The sequence below is a fragment of the Myripristis murdjan genome, chromosome 4 (genome assembly GCF_902150065.1).
Source record: "Myripristis murdjan chromosome 4, fMyrMur1.1, whole genome shotgun sequence".
NCBI lineage: Eukaryota > Metazoa > Chordata > Actinopteri > Holocentriformes > Holocentridae > Myripristis > Myripristis murdjan.
In genome coordinates this window covers 11,362,154-11,379,011 of record NC_043983.1, presented here as the reverse complement: position 1 = coordinate 11,379,011, position 16,858 = coordinate 11,362,154, and the positions used below count along the sequence as shown (strand labels likewise).

Below are 16,858 nucleotides of genomic sequence, written 5' to 3'. Positions count from 1 at the left end.
GAAAGCATCTCTCTTTGTGTGGGTTTTCTTCCTCATGTGCACGAAAATACAGTGTTTTTGTGGAACAAAAGGTGGCACTGCTAGGCAAACACCTGCACTCATCGATCTCTGCTGTGTGATCTAATCCACCAGACAAGAATACAGTGAAGTTATCTCATTTTGCTGACATGCACGCCAATGGCAGCCAGGGAGAAAAAAAGACAGGGGCATTAGAGGATAGTACAACCCATCACACCTCATTACAGATTCTCAATGAAGACAAACGGGGCTTCGAGGGGAGCACGGAAAGCAATAAGGAGGGGATGAGCGGGTGATATTTTTTAAGCCATATCAGTAACAGCAGGATTGCAGAGAAATTTCAAATACAGAGACATATAATTATCGATTTTAGCTCACTGTGTTTATGTTTTTAGCGAAGGCAATGTGATCACCAATCTGATTGGAGCTTCCTTGATGTAGCAGGGAGCTCATTGGTCGGTTCCGTGAGGGGGGCGGTGCTTCGTGTTGCTACATCACCACCTTCTATCGTTGTTCGGGAGCTGCAAAGTGGAAAGTCCCTGTCAAGGTATCTCCAGCTCACCACTTCGGGAATTAGGTTTGTCATTTTAAGTGCGGGATACCAACAATTCCGCCAGCGCAGCGCCTCGGGGGGCACACGTCCATGTGAACCCGTCTCAGCCGTCGCTTTAGCTGACGAGCAGCGTTAGGCGTTTTTACGAATGCTAGCCAGTGTTAGCAGGCTAGCTCTTTGTGTTGCTAGCTGATAGCTGAAGGATGTTTTGTTTTTGTTGAGCTGAGCAGCCCTCCCGTCGTCTGGGAGAGGAGATTTATCAGCTGTGCATGGGCAAAAAACCCACTCGGCTCTCTTCACGTCGCGCGTATTCACTGAAATATCAGTGAAGGTGGCCCGTGAAACCCACTTTGTAGTGAAGCGACCCACAGAGAGGAGAGTTTGAAGAGGACTGAGATGGGAAACTGTCTGAAATCTCCGACCTCGGATGATATTTCTTTGCTGCACGAATCTCAGTCGGACCGGGCCAGCTACGGGGACCCCGACCAGGAGCCACCGCCCCCCTATCAGGTAACTTTGGTCAACTGTGAACGGAATGACCAGCTGGCTATTGTTTTTATTTTATTCACAAAGCTAACAGCATTCAGGAAACCGTCTGGGCTTGAGATGCTTGGGTAATTTGTTGGTATGTGGCAGCTCTGGCCCAGTTCACCAATTTTTAGGCCATGACCGGCTTTTAGCAGGATATAGGTAACTTAATAGAGAAGGAGAGGACAGGACATGCATGCCGAGGAGATATGAGAAGGTAGGCCTGCTGTTTACAGATCCAACATCCCCCTTGTCCAGCACCAGCAAACCCAGCCCATTGACCCCGTTCACTACTGGTTTTGACACTAATCCCCTTTGTTATGTCCGAAAGTCCTGTCTCTGTGTGTTATTTCACCGCAGTCATTAAATGATTCATCTCTCATTGATATGATCGCAGCATAGTATCTTTGTCTTCATTTACCGCAATGCAAGTTTCTGTTCTGGCTTTAATTGAGTATGAAATAAAAGCACATGTAAATATTATAGTTGAGTTCAACTCAGCTCTATTTATTCACAGAGCCATGAAGGAAATGTGTTTTTTAGAAATGGGATTTTTATAGTCTTGTAAAGGGAGGGCTGTCACAACTTTGTCAGCTGGCTGTTTCAGTGATCTCCCCAGGGCAACAATTTTGTTTGTAGATTACATATTTCCAAAATGACCTCATCCACAGACCATGCTGTAACCTTCAGTATGATGACTGGTGTTACTCTGGCCCTGTATGTTTTTCTGTGTTAAGAAGTGGCTGGCATGCTTACATAAGGCCTTGGCACAGAGTTTGTTTGTTAGTGGGTTAAGTAAAGCCTTATCTGTAGATTAAAGATATGTGTTTTTTTTAAAGCTTGGGAAACTGAAGGCAGTCTCAGCATAGCAAGAGCGCTCTGTCTTGGCTTATTGGAGAAGGCACCTAATAGTTACAGTCATGGCCTAAGCCTACTAGATCCATCAGATTGAATTTACCAAGTGCAAAAGCTCAGGAAGTTTTAGTTACAGCAGAGCTGAAAACAGGTCTGCCAGTCTGCTCGAAGTGAGGAATGTCAGCCTTTGTTGTCTGCTGGTCTTCAAGCCTCATGATCTGATGTGCAGCCATTTTGGGAAACGGTTTGTGGAGAGCATGGTGTAAAGCTAATAACTAGCTACTCACTCCAAAGCTGCTGGCATAAATGAATATCTTCACTTGTATATCTACACACTTGTTATGTACTTTCTTACTCAAAGCACAGTGATGGGAAATCTTTGGCAAAATCAAGAAACTGAAGGAGATTTTTTACATATGTTTAACGTGAAATGAATGGTGAAATGTGAACACTCAACAATCATTTGCAAAGCAGACTTGATTTTGCTAACTGCATGTTGAAGACATTAAAATCACTGATGATTGGCTTGCTCTGCCCAGCTCTGACCATTAGCCACTAGTACATCTTGACCAGTCACCAGTGGTGGTGTGGATAGTCTGTTTTAGCCTTTAACATGAGGTACCATTATTGATTTGGTCATCAGAAGTGTTCCCTTGGTAATTTCTCTACAGGTAATGACTATCAGTCGCTGTCAATTTGTTACTCTGACCGTCACTGTCAGTGATTATCAGAATGGAGTGTAATACACAGAAGGGATGCATCAGGGAACAGTTAGAGATAACAGCTTAATTGGGGCCATGATTCCTTGTTAAACATTTATTTCTAGGTCTTGCTAAGACTATGTCATGTCTGGTGTGACAGCGCTGTGTAATTAGGCTAAGCCATCCAGCCCTTGTATAATAGAAAGGAGACAGAATGATAAATGACACATGAACCTAAACTTGCTGAAGACACTGATTCGCTTGTTGAGAAGAACTCTGAGGAAACTTTCAGCTGTTTAGAGAGTCTTAATGCAACCAACTAGTTAGAGCCTGCCTATAAAGGTCTCTTTCAGACCTGTCAGTTCTAAAAAAAAAAAAAAAAAAAAAAAAAAAAAAACAATCCTTTCATTTTAGATCAGTGACCACAGTGATCAGCACCTTTCATATCTCAACCCAGTCTGAGAACACAGGAGACATTTTTTGGACCTGAGGCACAGCTCAGCTCAGTTCACTTTGAAAGTCCTTGGTGTATTTAAAGAGGGACTAAATGGGACGGAGGTTAGGGGAATGCGGGTTAAAAGCTTGTCAAAAACACACTGAGCCAATGTATTCACTGTGGGCCTGATATGTTGACAAATGATAATAATTTTAACATGTTACAAGTTGAAACCATTTGAACTTTTTTTTGTACAGAAGTATACTCATCAACTGTTCATTGTCTCTTCAGAGACCATGAAGGCTGCTGCTTTAGAGACGCTCTACCTGCCTGTTTTCAAAAACGCCCTGTCTCTGTTTCACATTCCAGTTGGACAAACAACAGAGAATGACAGATCCACTCCGTATACAGACTGAGTTCATTTCATCCATTTCTGTCTGGCCGCACCCTGAGGCTTGAATAACCCAGTTTCTGCTTAAGTTCCAAAAGTAGAGTAGTAGCACTACATTTCAAATCTTAGGTTAGCATAGGACCATGTTAACTTAGTGCTTTTCTATTGTCAAAAGTTTAAAAGAATGCAGTGACACACATAATCGCACACTTTTTTTTTTTCCAATGCAGACTGTCAGTTGATATTAATTTTGCCCTTACAGTGTACATGAAACACTTTGCATGCCCCTGGTCAGACACTCATAAATGTCAGCTCCTCCCTGAGCCTGTCTGGCCGGCTGCCTCCCATCAGACTGTGTTTCCTGGGAATCTGGCATCAGCGGTGATTCAGAGGAGGTGGAATTCCAGCATCTGGAGCTGAGCTGCCCTCATTGGGCTGGGGGCTGCATGTGGTGCCGTTGTGTAATTTCCTGCCTGAAAAGATGTGGTGCACAGACAGGCTTTTTCTGTACTAAAAGGCTTGTTTGAGTCATAGGTCTAACAAAGAAAGGGTCATACAAGGACCCCGGTTCCCAAAAATGAGGCACGCTGGCCTTACGGATGGACGGACAGATGGACGGATGGTGATAAGCTAAGTGGATGAGATCAGTCCTCCGAGCCCACCACTTAGGCTAGCAGACCATTTAACGTCTTGTCAAAATGATTTCAAAGTGTGTGTGTGTGTGTGTGTGTGTGTGTGTGTGTGTGTGTGTGTGTGTGTGTGTGTGTGTGTGTGTGTGTGTGTGTGTGTGTGTGCGTCTGTATACGTCTCTTGTCTCCCTTCACTTTAGGAAGCTACAAAGTGGAGGGAAGTGCAGCTCTGTTTGTGGTTCAGATGCCGTGAAGGGAGTTGGTGTGCCTGTATGTATCTGTGTGCACAGATGTGTGTGAGCGTTGCTTACAGCGGAGTTGTGTGTTGTGTGTGGTGATTTGGAAAGCAGCTGGTGAGAAGAGTGCTGACTCATCGCTGAGGGACTGGGCTACAGGAGATAAGGCACCCTTGTGTGTTTGTATTTGAGAGGGAGGGAGTTGGTGTGTGTGTGTGTGTGTGTGTGTGTATGGCCCCCTGGTATGACTAGAAATGTCCCTCGTCCCACTAAGAGATGGGAGCAATGGCCGGAGTTTTTATTGATCACACTCAGTCTGGCGCAGATGCCATTATGCTGTTGTCAGCTTGCTTTATGACCTGACTTCATTGGCCCAAACACCTTGTAGACATGAAAAGACCCACTTGGTGTGTGTTTTTGTGTGTGTTTTCATGTATCTACACTTTCTTCTTTCTTAATACAGCCCCCTTTCGGTGTTTCTCACACTTACTTTGTGTGGGCATAACGACTGAAGGGTAGAAAGTGATCTAAGACACAGCAAGGCAGCGGCTGCTTCTTTAGTCGAAGTCAAGACTAAATCTCCCTTCAGAGGGGTTAGCAGTCCTGGGGAATACACACACACACACACACACACACAGACACTCACACACAAACACAGTGTTGCATAGCAGAGAGTCTATCACCCAGACAGGCTGCCGTGAAGATGAGAAGGCTAGTTGTCAGCAGTTTGCTTTGAGCCCAGCCAACTCAGTAAGAAGAACTGAGGCAAGTTTACTTTGGAGGTGCTTTCTAATTAGCTGTCAAACCTGGAGAGCAGAGGAGAAGCGAGAAAGCATGGGAGTGAGGGAGGAGAAAAGATGAAAAATTAAACTAGAGTGGTTTTCTGAGTGGGTGAGCCTGCACTGACCCTAAGCATGGGTCTGTTTCGGGACACTTACATGAGTGCAGCTAGGGACAACACACTAGGGCTGACCCCTTTTGGTCGATCACTCAATTAGCCAGACAGGGAGCAGTCTTGGTTGACCAAGATTGTAGCTGGTGGACCAGTAACCCCTGTTGCTGGATGGCGAATGTCTGCACAAAAGAAAAGAAACAGTATCCTGATTGTAAAAGGTTGATAAACCCAGTTAAAAACAAACATTTTCTTATTTAGCATTTTCAGTCGTATCAATATCATCCACCACAATTTGAGAGTTCTCAAAGTCAAAATGGAGTTTTAAGGGCTGCATTTTCTACAGTAGTCCATTTCAGCAGCACTAGATGGGCTTTAATTCACCTTGTTGGGTAATAATATTGTCTGGACCTTGGTAAGACCAACCAACTGTCCAGCAAAGTGAAATATCCTGCTATCACTGCAACAATATGTGGAAATGTTTTCATAGCTAAAATTTCAGTTGAGCTCACTTGCTGAACACACTTTGGAGGCTTGTAGTAGTAGAGATGGTGTGAGATAGTGACGCCATTGCTAGTTAAAGCTCCATATCAGACTGAAGCGCTTTGCTAGCTCTAACCTTTACTGATAACAGTAGATTGGAAAAGTAATCCTAGATAATGGTGGATTTATGTCCAGCAACAGCACAAAATTGGTGTGCCAACAGGTACTGTTTGTTGAGACGAGTGGAAAATAACAAGTGCAGTTGCAGAGTCAATCAAACAAGGTTGGGACGAATAAAAACTGAGGCCATGTTGTGATGGGATCGCTCCACTCTTACATGTGGAAGTAGCTTTTAATCCCCTGCAAAACCAATGGTTAAATTCAGGAGAAATCAGCTGATAGAGCTGTTTTATTAAGGACAGATGCTCGTAGCTTTATCATGTTATTTGTTTTTATTACGGCAGCAAAAAGATTTTAATGAAAAATTACATATTTTTATGTTACCACCCCTTTAAAGTTTTGCAGTTGGTTGACGTGAGAATTCTTAACTAAACATACCTAGGTATGAGGGGGTGATCAGTCAGTTCTTCAGTGGTAAAATATGGGATTCGGTCAACCAAAGAAATCTTTAGCTAGGGAGAGCCATACAGAGCATGTATATACAAAAGTAACAAAATGTGTCCGATCACAGATGTGTTTTATTAATTGTAAACGCTGCTGTGGTCTACTGGGGGTTTCACAGCTTCTGTTCAGGTGTTTGGAGGGGTGGGGGGCAGCAGGAAGACTGAGAGACTTCCTCATTTTGTTCAGATAACAGTAATGTGTTGGACAGATCAGTTCAGACTGAAGCTCTCTGTTTTCCCATCAGGCACGAGTGAGTCATTGAGATCAGAAGTGGTCTCGCTTTTAGCCATGTAAGGCAGCGCTCCACCCCAACAGGGAGCCCTTATGACGAATTACCTACTGCTTAGTCCTGATATGGTAACTGGAACACAGGGGGACAAACAAGCTATTGTGCTGCAGGTCAGTGACACAGTCTGCTGGCGCTGGCTGACACTTGGTGCTAGTCGGCCACACAGAGGCTGCTGTTCCTGAACGTTCCCCACCAAGGCCAAGACTCAAATGACTGCCACTGAATCCTCCTCTTCTCTCCTCTCCTTGACTTTTCACAGACTCCAAGTCCTTGCCTGTCATAAAGTTACCGGAGCGGATCAGAGGGATCAGCATGTGTTGTTTTTGTTAATATTTTCAAGAAATAAAACCAATAAAAGGCTTTTGGTGTTTGTATGAGTCTATGGAGCCTGGTGCAGGCTGTCACTGCTCATTGTAGCTCATTTTCATTGGCTGCCACTACTGAGGCACAGTTTCCTATTGGCTGATAGCAAAAAGGCGGTAGGAGTTCAGCATTGTTTATGTCTATTTATTTGTTTTTACACTCAAACCGCACTTGTTTGGGGTGCCCCAGTAGCTCACCGGATAAGAGCGTGCACTATGTATTAAGGTTGAGTCCTGATCGCAGCGTCCTGGGTTCGAGATCAAAATCAGGCCATTTGCTGCATGTCATCCCCTCCCTCTCTCCATCTCTCCTGTCTCTCTCTACTGTGACTGTCAAATAAAGCAGAAATGCCAAAAAAAAAACTGCACCTGTTTGTTTTATTTCCACCAAGAAATTTTATCGATCAGAACCTTAAAGTAGTTGCTGTACACGTGAAACTAGACTGCTTCTTGCTTCTTTATGCGTTTGTGTCTCCGTGCTATGGTTTATATTCTGAGCCTTTACAGAGGCATTGACTTAATGCTTTTATCAGACTGATGAAATAGCCTAATGTAATTCACACACACATACCGTTACAGTGTCAGCCTTTCCTTTTATCACATCAACAAACACATCCTGTGATACTAATGTCCATCCTCCTCCTGATGTTGTTGGCTTGCTCAGCTGTGTGTGTGTGTGTGTGTGTGTGTGTGGTGCATGCCTGCTGTATTGTGTGCAGGTGTCTGCAGTTTTTTGTTACTCTGGAGTCACAGGGTTAAGATTTCAGACCCTGCAAGCGCTTCGGTTTCTGGTGTTGTTTCCCAATAAGTGGACACTGATGCTGCTTAGGTTGCGCTAAAGTCGTCAAGTAGGGCACAGAGATGTTTCCTGCAATGGGTATGGATGATTTTTGGTGGATTCACCAAGGAAAATAGCCATTACAAATTTTTTGAGATTAAAAAAAATCTCATCACGCTGACTGTGTGGATCTGGCATGGTTTCCATTTTTTTTTTATGAGACCATCTCCGACACCACACACACACACACACACACACACACACACACACACACACACACACACATTCACACATACGGATGTTGGGCTTTGTTGATCAGGCTTTCCCTTTACAACACTGGTAGAGAAAGCTTCATTGTGAAGCGAGTGATGGTGTGTGTCTGTAAGTGTGTGTGTCTGTGGTGACCAGAGCTGTTGTGCTTGTTATTGAGCTTGTGGCTGAGACTGCATTTGTCTTCTACTTTTCTTCTCTTCTTTTGCTGTATTTCAATTAGTGATGAGAGTAGATAGGGTAACTATCTCCCTTCACTAATCTCTCTCTCACTCACTCTCTCACTCTCTCTGTCTGTGTGCACTACTCATTCTGTCTTCCTCTCCCTTCCTTTTCTCCACAAGCAGGCTGACAGTCTCTGCTGCTGTGTGCCTGGCTCGACTGCCTGCAGCATGCTCGGCAGAGGAGACCGAGGACAGTTCTTCAGCTCATCAGGCTCCCTACTCTGTCCCTCCTGCCTGCCTTATCACCCTGCCACCCCCTGCTCTTATCCACTCTCTCACTGTCTCTTCCTGCTGTCCTTCTGGTCAACTCAAGGTCACCTAATGAGCAGTTGTTACATCCCAGCTGATGGGAGCAGGGAAAGGCATATGACAACAAAAACACTGCTGACTGCTGCACAGTTGGCCACCCTGGTGCGCGCGCGCACACACACACACACACACACACACACACACACACACACACAGACACACACTACAGCTGCCGCCCCCACTCCCTGCAGCCCCTGTCTGCAGCTTTATTCGCACTGCCTGGCTGCTGTCTGTTTTTGACACAGACAAGGGGTGTGTCTGTCAGGGGCAGACTGGCCCAGCCCTTTGACAAAGCCTCAGCTGCTAAAACCATGCTGACTCATGGCTTTGAATGCTGCTGTGCTGAGAGGCTGGCTGCTAGCTGGCCCAGTCACCATTGTTGTTCATGGACTTTGAGTGGTGACCCAGCCAGCTAGGGCAGTACGTCTGAATGCCACAAGTTCTCCAGCAAGAGAAAAACACGGAAAATGAGTGTTGCTTTTCACCACTAATCTCAGATAAAAATCTTTTGAGTTCAGAAACTTTTCAGGGACTAAAAACAGACCCATGTTCAAATAATGACATGCACTTCGATTGCACATGAACTTAAGATAATACAGTTGATTTTCTATACATTAGAGTTTACAACCGAGATGGAATTGTGGGGCAGTTTAAATAATTAAAATATAGCCTATATAACTAGTGCAATATAATCTATATAACTAGTGCTAAAAAACAAGAGCTAAATAATAATAAATGGGCCATGGCTTATGCTGTGTAGAAATGAAAACTATGTATCATGCTTTACTTAAAGTAAAACAAAAGACAAAATGGCATGAGGTTTTCCCATGTTATTCTTTTCATCATCAATACTGTTATGCCCGTATGATGCTAATGGAGTTAGAGCGTAGCCAGCTGCAGAAGGCTGTAGTTATACCATGCTGCTGCCAGTTCATAGGTGTATCTGTGTAAGTGTACCAGAGCATTAAGAGAAAAGTCACTCAATCAACCTACAGTAATCAGGCTACAGAGGTGAAAAGTGCTATCTGTGACTACTGTCTTAAGCCATAAATTTCTGTTCTTAAAAAAAGCTTAATCTTACCTATACAAATATATATAGTCAGGTGTATTAGGAATAAAACACATCCTTTTCAGTAGACTCAGAGGTTACCATTTTACAATACGTAGAAACTAACCTGGTTAGGCCTATCTTTCATCTTCTGTCTGTCGATGTCAGTTGTCTCCGAGGTAGTTTTTTTCCACTGCCTTTTCTGATCACCCACATGTCAGTGAAAACACTGAAGTTTGTATTTTTGTGTTTGTGTCTTTTGGAGCCCTAAAGAAGCAGTCCATGTTCAGCTCAGTTCTTTTTGAGAAGGCTGACATGGAGCTGTGCTAGCTAACTCGCTGTGTCTTATGTAAACATACATACTTTTTTTTGGCTGAAATGACAGTGAGTGAGCAATGACTTTTATTTTATTGTTATTGTTATTATTATTTTTGTATTTTCGTGTGGCAGTGTTCCTTCTTGTCATACAGTCAGAGCCTACACACTTCAGATAATGAAGGAGCTCAGTGGTTAACAGTAGACTGGCTTGATCTACGACCTGGTTGGTTGTTTTTTCCTCTCAGTTGCCTGAGCTGAAGGTATGAGAGGGGGGGGAGGAAGAGGGGGGAGTTAATGCACTGAATGATGGAGGGAAAGGAGGAAGTCCACGCCATGGAGCAAGAGATATGCGAATGTGAGGTTGAACTGAGGGAGGAGGGAAGGGAGACGATGGGGCAGAAGCACTGTGATAGAACTCAAAGTAAGAGGGGCGAGTGTGGTTTAGGCCCAATCCCAGTGTCCCCCCCTAAGGCCTAAGCCCTGAACCCTCACAGACTTAACTGACATCACCTGGTGAGTGACTGAGTGCCAGAGGCTGCAAGGGCTCCAGATGAACAGGAATGGGACATCACATTTCCACATATCACGTTATCTTGACGAGGAAACGAGTGATGAATAAACTTAGGAGTCTAATATAGGATATGTTTGCTTTTCTCTGATTTCATGCGTTTTTTATGTAACATCTTAAATCCTTGTTAATGTAGTGTTTCTTTGTAAATTTAGGCAGATATGAAAACTTCTTTTTTTTCTTGTAATAGGGTTGGTTGGTTCTTCCATGCTTGTTTGTTTACCGCTTCTCTATCTTCTTCTTTTTTCTTTTTTTTTTTTTTTTTAACGATTTTGGGCTTCCCCTGGCTTCCCCATGTTTCACATCACACCACAATGAACTGTGGGTATTTCCCCCAGGCAGATGCAGACTTATGTAAAGTGTGCAATAAGGGCTCAAAATGTGAGCCCTCATGCACTTGACGATTTGACAGTGGGACACCCCAAATCCCTCACGGACTTAGCGGGAGCACACCTCAAAGTCTGTGAGTCTGTGATGGTGGACATTGGGATTGGGCCTGAGAGAGGAGGATGAGGAGATGAGAGAGAGCCACAGTGATCACTGCCTAATCTTCCCTGCATTTGCATGAACTATTTGTTGTATATTAACTTTCATATTAATGTAATTTAATCAAATGTCAAAACTGCAAAAACGAAAGGTCAAGCTCACTTATAAATGCAAATCTTACAAATGTAAATCTATGTTCAGATCATGTATGTCATGCATTTCCCCCCAGAATCATTTAGCCTAATCATTTGCTTTGCTTTGATGACTTTGCTGTTTTCTGTCTGTGCTGGAATATGAAGAGTGTGTCAGCAAAATATGTTTCAAGACTGAGTCAGCAAAATGTCATATTTTTAACTCTTTGTAAGCTCCGCTACCCTGTTTCGGACTTACTATGCATGGCTTTTGAAAACATCTAAATCAGAGTTAACTAGTGTAATTGTTGCTTTGAAGCCATTTTAAGTATTGTGATTTGTTGCTTCTATATCTTTGTTTCACTTTCATGTGATTCAGTATAGTGTGATGATATTATGACTTAAGTCGGGGTGCAGTGAGGTATGTTTTATGTGTGACTCACTACAATCTGACACTGAAACCTTGTTGGTTACGTTCTGATTCTATTGCTTTCATTACACTTGGAGTTTTTGAACACCAACTCATCGAGCCCTTTTTACTGGCTATCTTCCTGTCTGATTCTCTACGCTCCTGCCTCTGGCTCATTTTCAGCTCATACACAACACAGCCGACGGCTCCCTGTCAGGTTTAGGCTTGATTTTAAAAATTTACTTATCACGTCACGTTATGCCAAGTCTGGCACCAAGCTGCATTACTGAACCTTTAATCCCCTATGAGGTGGAGACCAGCATGAGATCCTCAGGCAGGGCTCTTGTGACTGTCCAGCAATCTTTGATGTGCATTAAAGACCTAAGAACATAGGCTATCATCATCATCTTCTGTGTGTGTGTGTGTGTGTGTGTGTGTGTGTGTGTGTGTGAAATTTTCAACTCCTCTTTTACTTGAATACTTGTTTTTATTAGAGCAAGTGTATTGCTTTGGCCTTGCCTTCTGTTTCATTGCCTTGACTTCTTTTGGTACTGTGAAGCACTTTGTAGACTGTTTTGGAAAAAGTGCTACATAAAATAAGTTTTATTGTTATATTTATTATTTAAAACAACCACTGCTGACAAACACAGTGAAAGCCTTTAGACTTGTCACTCTTCACATTCAGTCTTAGTTTGTGTAAATCAAAGGGAGTTTCCTGTTAACCAGAGCATGGAGGAACAGGGGAAACTGGCTTCTTTGAAGTTTAGTGCACAGCAGCTTCCGGAGTATTCTACTAACCGTACCACAAAGTGAAATTTTAGGCTTGATTGATCATATTAACGGTTGATTTTCTAATAAGGTGAAGCTCTCCCAGGGAAGGTGAAAGTGAAAGTTAGCAGGGTGTCTGATTCTGCTATAGAGATTCCCCAGAGCTGTTCCCGTCCCGTGGTGATCAAATTCAAGTCAGGTCAAGCCAACTATCCAACTTCTCACTTATGCTTCTAATGGTGTCAGTAACAGGCATTTCCCATCTCCAGGCAAGCCAATTCAAAATGCCCATGTAGCTTTCTGCTCTACCAAATGGATGGGCATGGGGAGATACTGCCACCTACTGGCTGACATTCTCCCCACAAAACACTGTCAGGAGTTGTTTGTTTTTGATTATGTCACCATCGATTACATTACTCATTGACAAATAGTCATTATGAGTATTTCGGTCATGCAAGCCTTCTCTTAGAGACAGCTAATTATATTTATGTGCAAGCTGAAAAATTGTGAATTGTGAAACCGCCTCGCAGTCAACTGAGTAGTTTCAGTGTGTAATAAGCTGAGGTGAAAGCTCCCCTTTAGGGTGAGCGATTATTGACACAGTGAAGCTTATCACTGCTGCATTGGTGTGCCGTGGCATTCTTCTTCTCAGTGTTGAAACAAACTGCTTATATCCTAGTTCAGACAGCTTGTCCTTAGGTTAAATATGCAGCAAACCAAAGGGAAATTTTCATGTTAAGGTGGTAATTTATTCTGCCAGTGCTAGATGGTGGTTCTGTCTGTCTGTTTACTGTCAATTGAAGAGCTCCAATGTAAACAAGGGCGTGGTTTTTCTGTTTCAAAATAACATTTTATATTGTTAGAATAAAGGGTGGAGATAGGTTGGGTAAGTCTGCTGTTTAGGAAAGAGGAATTCTAGCCTATAAGCAAGACAAAGTGTTTCTTCACAATCATCTCTACGGTTTTACATCCCAGTTCTCTCTCCAGTTTTGCTCACTGGATCTGTATACTGATTTACTCTTCACTCAGCATGAATTTCATTGATATATGTGAGAGCTGCTGAGTCTGTAAAACAGGTTTGCTCCAGAGGGGTGTGTGTGTGTGTGTGTGTGTGTGTGTGTGTGTGTGTGTGTGTGTGTGTGTGTGTAAATCATTTGTAGTACTTCTCTCTGTATGCATATTTATTTACCAAACAAAATCATGTCAAAGAATTTGATCAAGGTTGACTTGATTACTGGTAAGAGCCCTAACCTCTGGCTGCTTGCAGGAGCAGATCCGCGTGCCTGTGTACCACCCGACACCCAGCCAGGCCCGGCTTGCCACCCAGCTGACAGAAGAGGAGCAGGTCCGCATCGCTCAGCGCATTGGACTCATCCAGCACCTCCCCAAAGGCGTGTATGACCCGGGACGGGATGGCTCTGAAAAGAAGATCAGAGAGTGAGTAGAAACACTCGGCTGGCAGACCCAGTTCTGACAGTTTTCATCTTATAGCAGCTGGGAGGGTGCCTCAGCTGGGTGATGCTTATTGAAGTTTGGTCTGAAGTTGAAAGTCTGAAGTTGAATTATCTAAATTCAAGGACTTAGTTCGATCCCTGTCACAATCAATAAAATAATTTTCTTCACATCTCATCTCTTCTTTACTTGTGAACTTTTGCTGAAAGAAAGTACAATTTGTATTGTTATGAAACTTCCTCACAACTTTATGTCATGCTCTTATATGCATATATATTCACATGATGTCATCGCATGCGGTGCGTGCACCTAAATAGTGTGCAAACAGTGAAATTACTCATTTCATTGGGGTGCTGCGTAATATTATAACTTTTACATGACCCTGTCCTCTTTAGCCAGAGTAACCTGTAATTGGCGAGAGAAAACTTTTAGCTAATTACAGAAGAGATCCAACAGAAACATTTCGTGAAGAGACTGATCACCAATGCAATATATAAAAACTACAAACTATTAACTAATTCTACTATAAAATCAGTATAGAGAGTATAGAGAATAATTCAGCATTTGTGTTATTGCTTTTGGTAGAGCTGTAACTAATGATTACTTTCATTATTGATTCATCTGTCATCAATCAACATTCATCTGTTGATTATTTTCTCAAAAAACAAATTGTTTGGTTCATAATATGTTAGTAAATGGTGAAAAATGAAGTTCACAGTTTCACATAGATTTTTTTGTTTTGTTTTGTTTTGTTTTTGTCCCAACCAATAGTCCATAACACCAAGTAATCCTTGAAATATTCACATTTCAGAAGCTGGAATCAAGAGAATTTGGAAATTTTCTTCTTTAAATGACCAAAAAATTAACAAACATTGATGATCAAAATTGTCGGTGATTAATTTATTATTCAACTAATCGTTGCAGATCTAGCTTTGTGTGTGTGTGTGTGTGTGTGTTTTGTTTTTTGTTTTTTTCTGGCTTGAGCACAAGACCTTTTAGCCTTGGAAGCTGAATAGCCTTGCAGCAGTGGTTGCCAGCTCATAGCACTGTCCCCATCATGTAGCAGTTGAATGTGTGTGTGTATGTGTGTGTGTGTGTCTGTGTGGGTGGATGGGTGGAGGGTTTAAATTCCAAATGGGGTTTTTTGTTCCAATCAGAGACAGAGACAGGCCAGAAAGAGAGTTTTGAGCAATACATCTGAGCACAGATTTGGCAAAGTAATCGTTGAGTCACTGGCATTCATCAACAATCCTGCCAGCCCCCACTGCAATGATGTTACAGTCATTTTGTGCTGGGGGCCAGTCAAAATCTAAATGTATTTTCTCATTCAATGACAAGCCAGGTTGCCTTACTGAAACTGTATTCTCCATAGAAGATAATCAGGCTTCTCAACCAGGAGACCAGAGAGCTGAGATCAAGAGTGTTTTTTTGTTGAGCTGAATGTCTCTGTGTCCCCCTGTGCAGGTGTGTGATTTGCATGATGGACTTTGTATACGGAGACCCCATCCGGTTCCTGCCCTGCATGCACATCTACCACATGGACTGTATAGACGACTGGCTGATGAGGTCCTTCACCTGCCCCTCCTGCATGGAGCCTGTGGACGCCGCACTGCTCTCTTCCTATGAGACCAACTGACACACACACACACACACACGCCCACAGACACACACATGCCCACAGATGCAGAGTGGACGCACACACAAATGTACTCTCACAGACGGACATGCACACACCCTCCAGCCTGTTCAGCAGAAACGCTCAATAGACTGGCTTTGGTCAGAGTTGGTGATGTAAGACGCTAAATCAAAGCGATGAGGTAAGGAGGCATGATGAAGACGGGTGTGTGGGTGTGTGCGTCTGCGCTCTTTGTTAGGCCTGCTGGACAGGATTGCATGTGTGGAAAGGAGTCAAGGGATGAATAGAAAGGGCAAGAAAGAAAGGACAAGCAGGAAGCTGTGGGAGGGAGGGAGAAAAAAAACAGCAAATGTGTGAGGACAAGTTTCAAGGGCAGAAGTCATCAGAAATGGAATGACTGTTAATTCTTATGAACATTTTCAACATCCGCTTTTATACATGCACACACACTCCCACACTTCCTTTATTTACTCACTGAGGTGGATTCATCGTCAGGCTGCATATTGTGTTTCTTGGACCACTCAAGCCTGATTACTGGAAGTCCACAGAGCAAGAAAAGGGGTGGGAGGCATGAGGAATGCCTCTCCTGGTATCCTAGGATGCTCCAGACATTTTGATCTGCCTGCTACATACTCCTATCTGCTGCAAAGACTGCCAGAGACGCAGATCTCTGATTTAAAGACAGCTAAAGAGACAGCCGTCAGAGCTCTGCCTCGAACAAGCAGATGTCTTCTGCAGACGTTATGATAGGCCTCCTCTTGTCTTCTACACACAGGCTACAAGCTGTCTGTCTGTATAGATCTTGTGTGAGAAATATAAGATTGATTGGTTGATTTCACTGTCCTGTGGCTTTGTGAAGTCTGTTTTGTATTTGTTTTGTGAGTCGTCATAAGGGCTCTGTCAAACCAATATTTACCAACAACACAGTAAAAAAAAAAAAATAAATAAAATAAAAAAACAGCAGACCTTTCAAAAGGAAGTGCGTGCTTTAGTCACTAATGTGATGTATAGCTGGCATACTGTTGCTATCGAGCTACGTGCTCTTCATGACCTGCTGAGTCACAGCGAGTTCTCAAATTAATGGCCAAAGCACAAGCAGTTTTGTAGATCAGCTATCAACTGAGCGGCATGCTTGCCGTTCATGCAGACGGGAGAGATATTTGCACTTCTTCATTGGACTCATGAGAAGAGTTCAGCATATGCATTCAGTTCAGTTTTTTCTTTTGTGTGGTTTGTTTCAGCCACATGCCCATTATCAGTGCAGTGTTTTTCAAACCTCAGCAATGATAGCCACAGTCTCTCACAGTGTCCCCAAGAGTGGCTCGTGGAAGTTGTAACTGGTGTTGTGAACTAAACTACTGACTGAACTCCACAGTTGGGACCCCTGATATATAAACTACGAATCCTACAAATTCTAAGGACGAGTGTTTGACTCTAGAAGAGCTTCGAAGAGGCAGAGGTGCT

At 43.2% G+C, this 16,858-nt stretch overlaps 1 protein-coding gene across 1 annotated transcript; it reads left to right on the top strand.

Annotated features, from left to right (window-relative positions):
• Positions 1-498: 498 nt before the first annotated feature.
• On the top strand, positions 499-16,394 carry rnf11b (ring finger protein 11b). Its single transcript, XM_030049374.1, has 3 exons — positions 499-1,081; positions 13,574-13,743; positions 15,223-16,394. The coding sequence occupies exons 1-3, from the start codon at positions 968-970 to the stop codon at positions 15,392-15,394; spliced, it is 456 nt and encodes a 151-aa protein (XP_029905234.1). The 5' UTR covers positions 499-967; the 3' UTR covers positions 15,395-16,394.
• Positions 16,395-16,858: the final 464 nt, after the last annotated feature.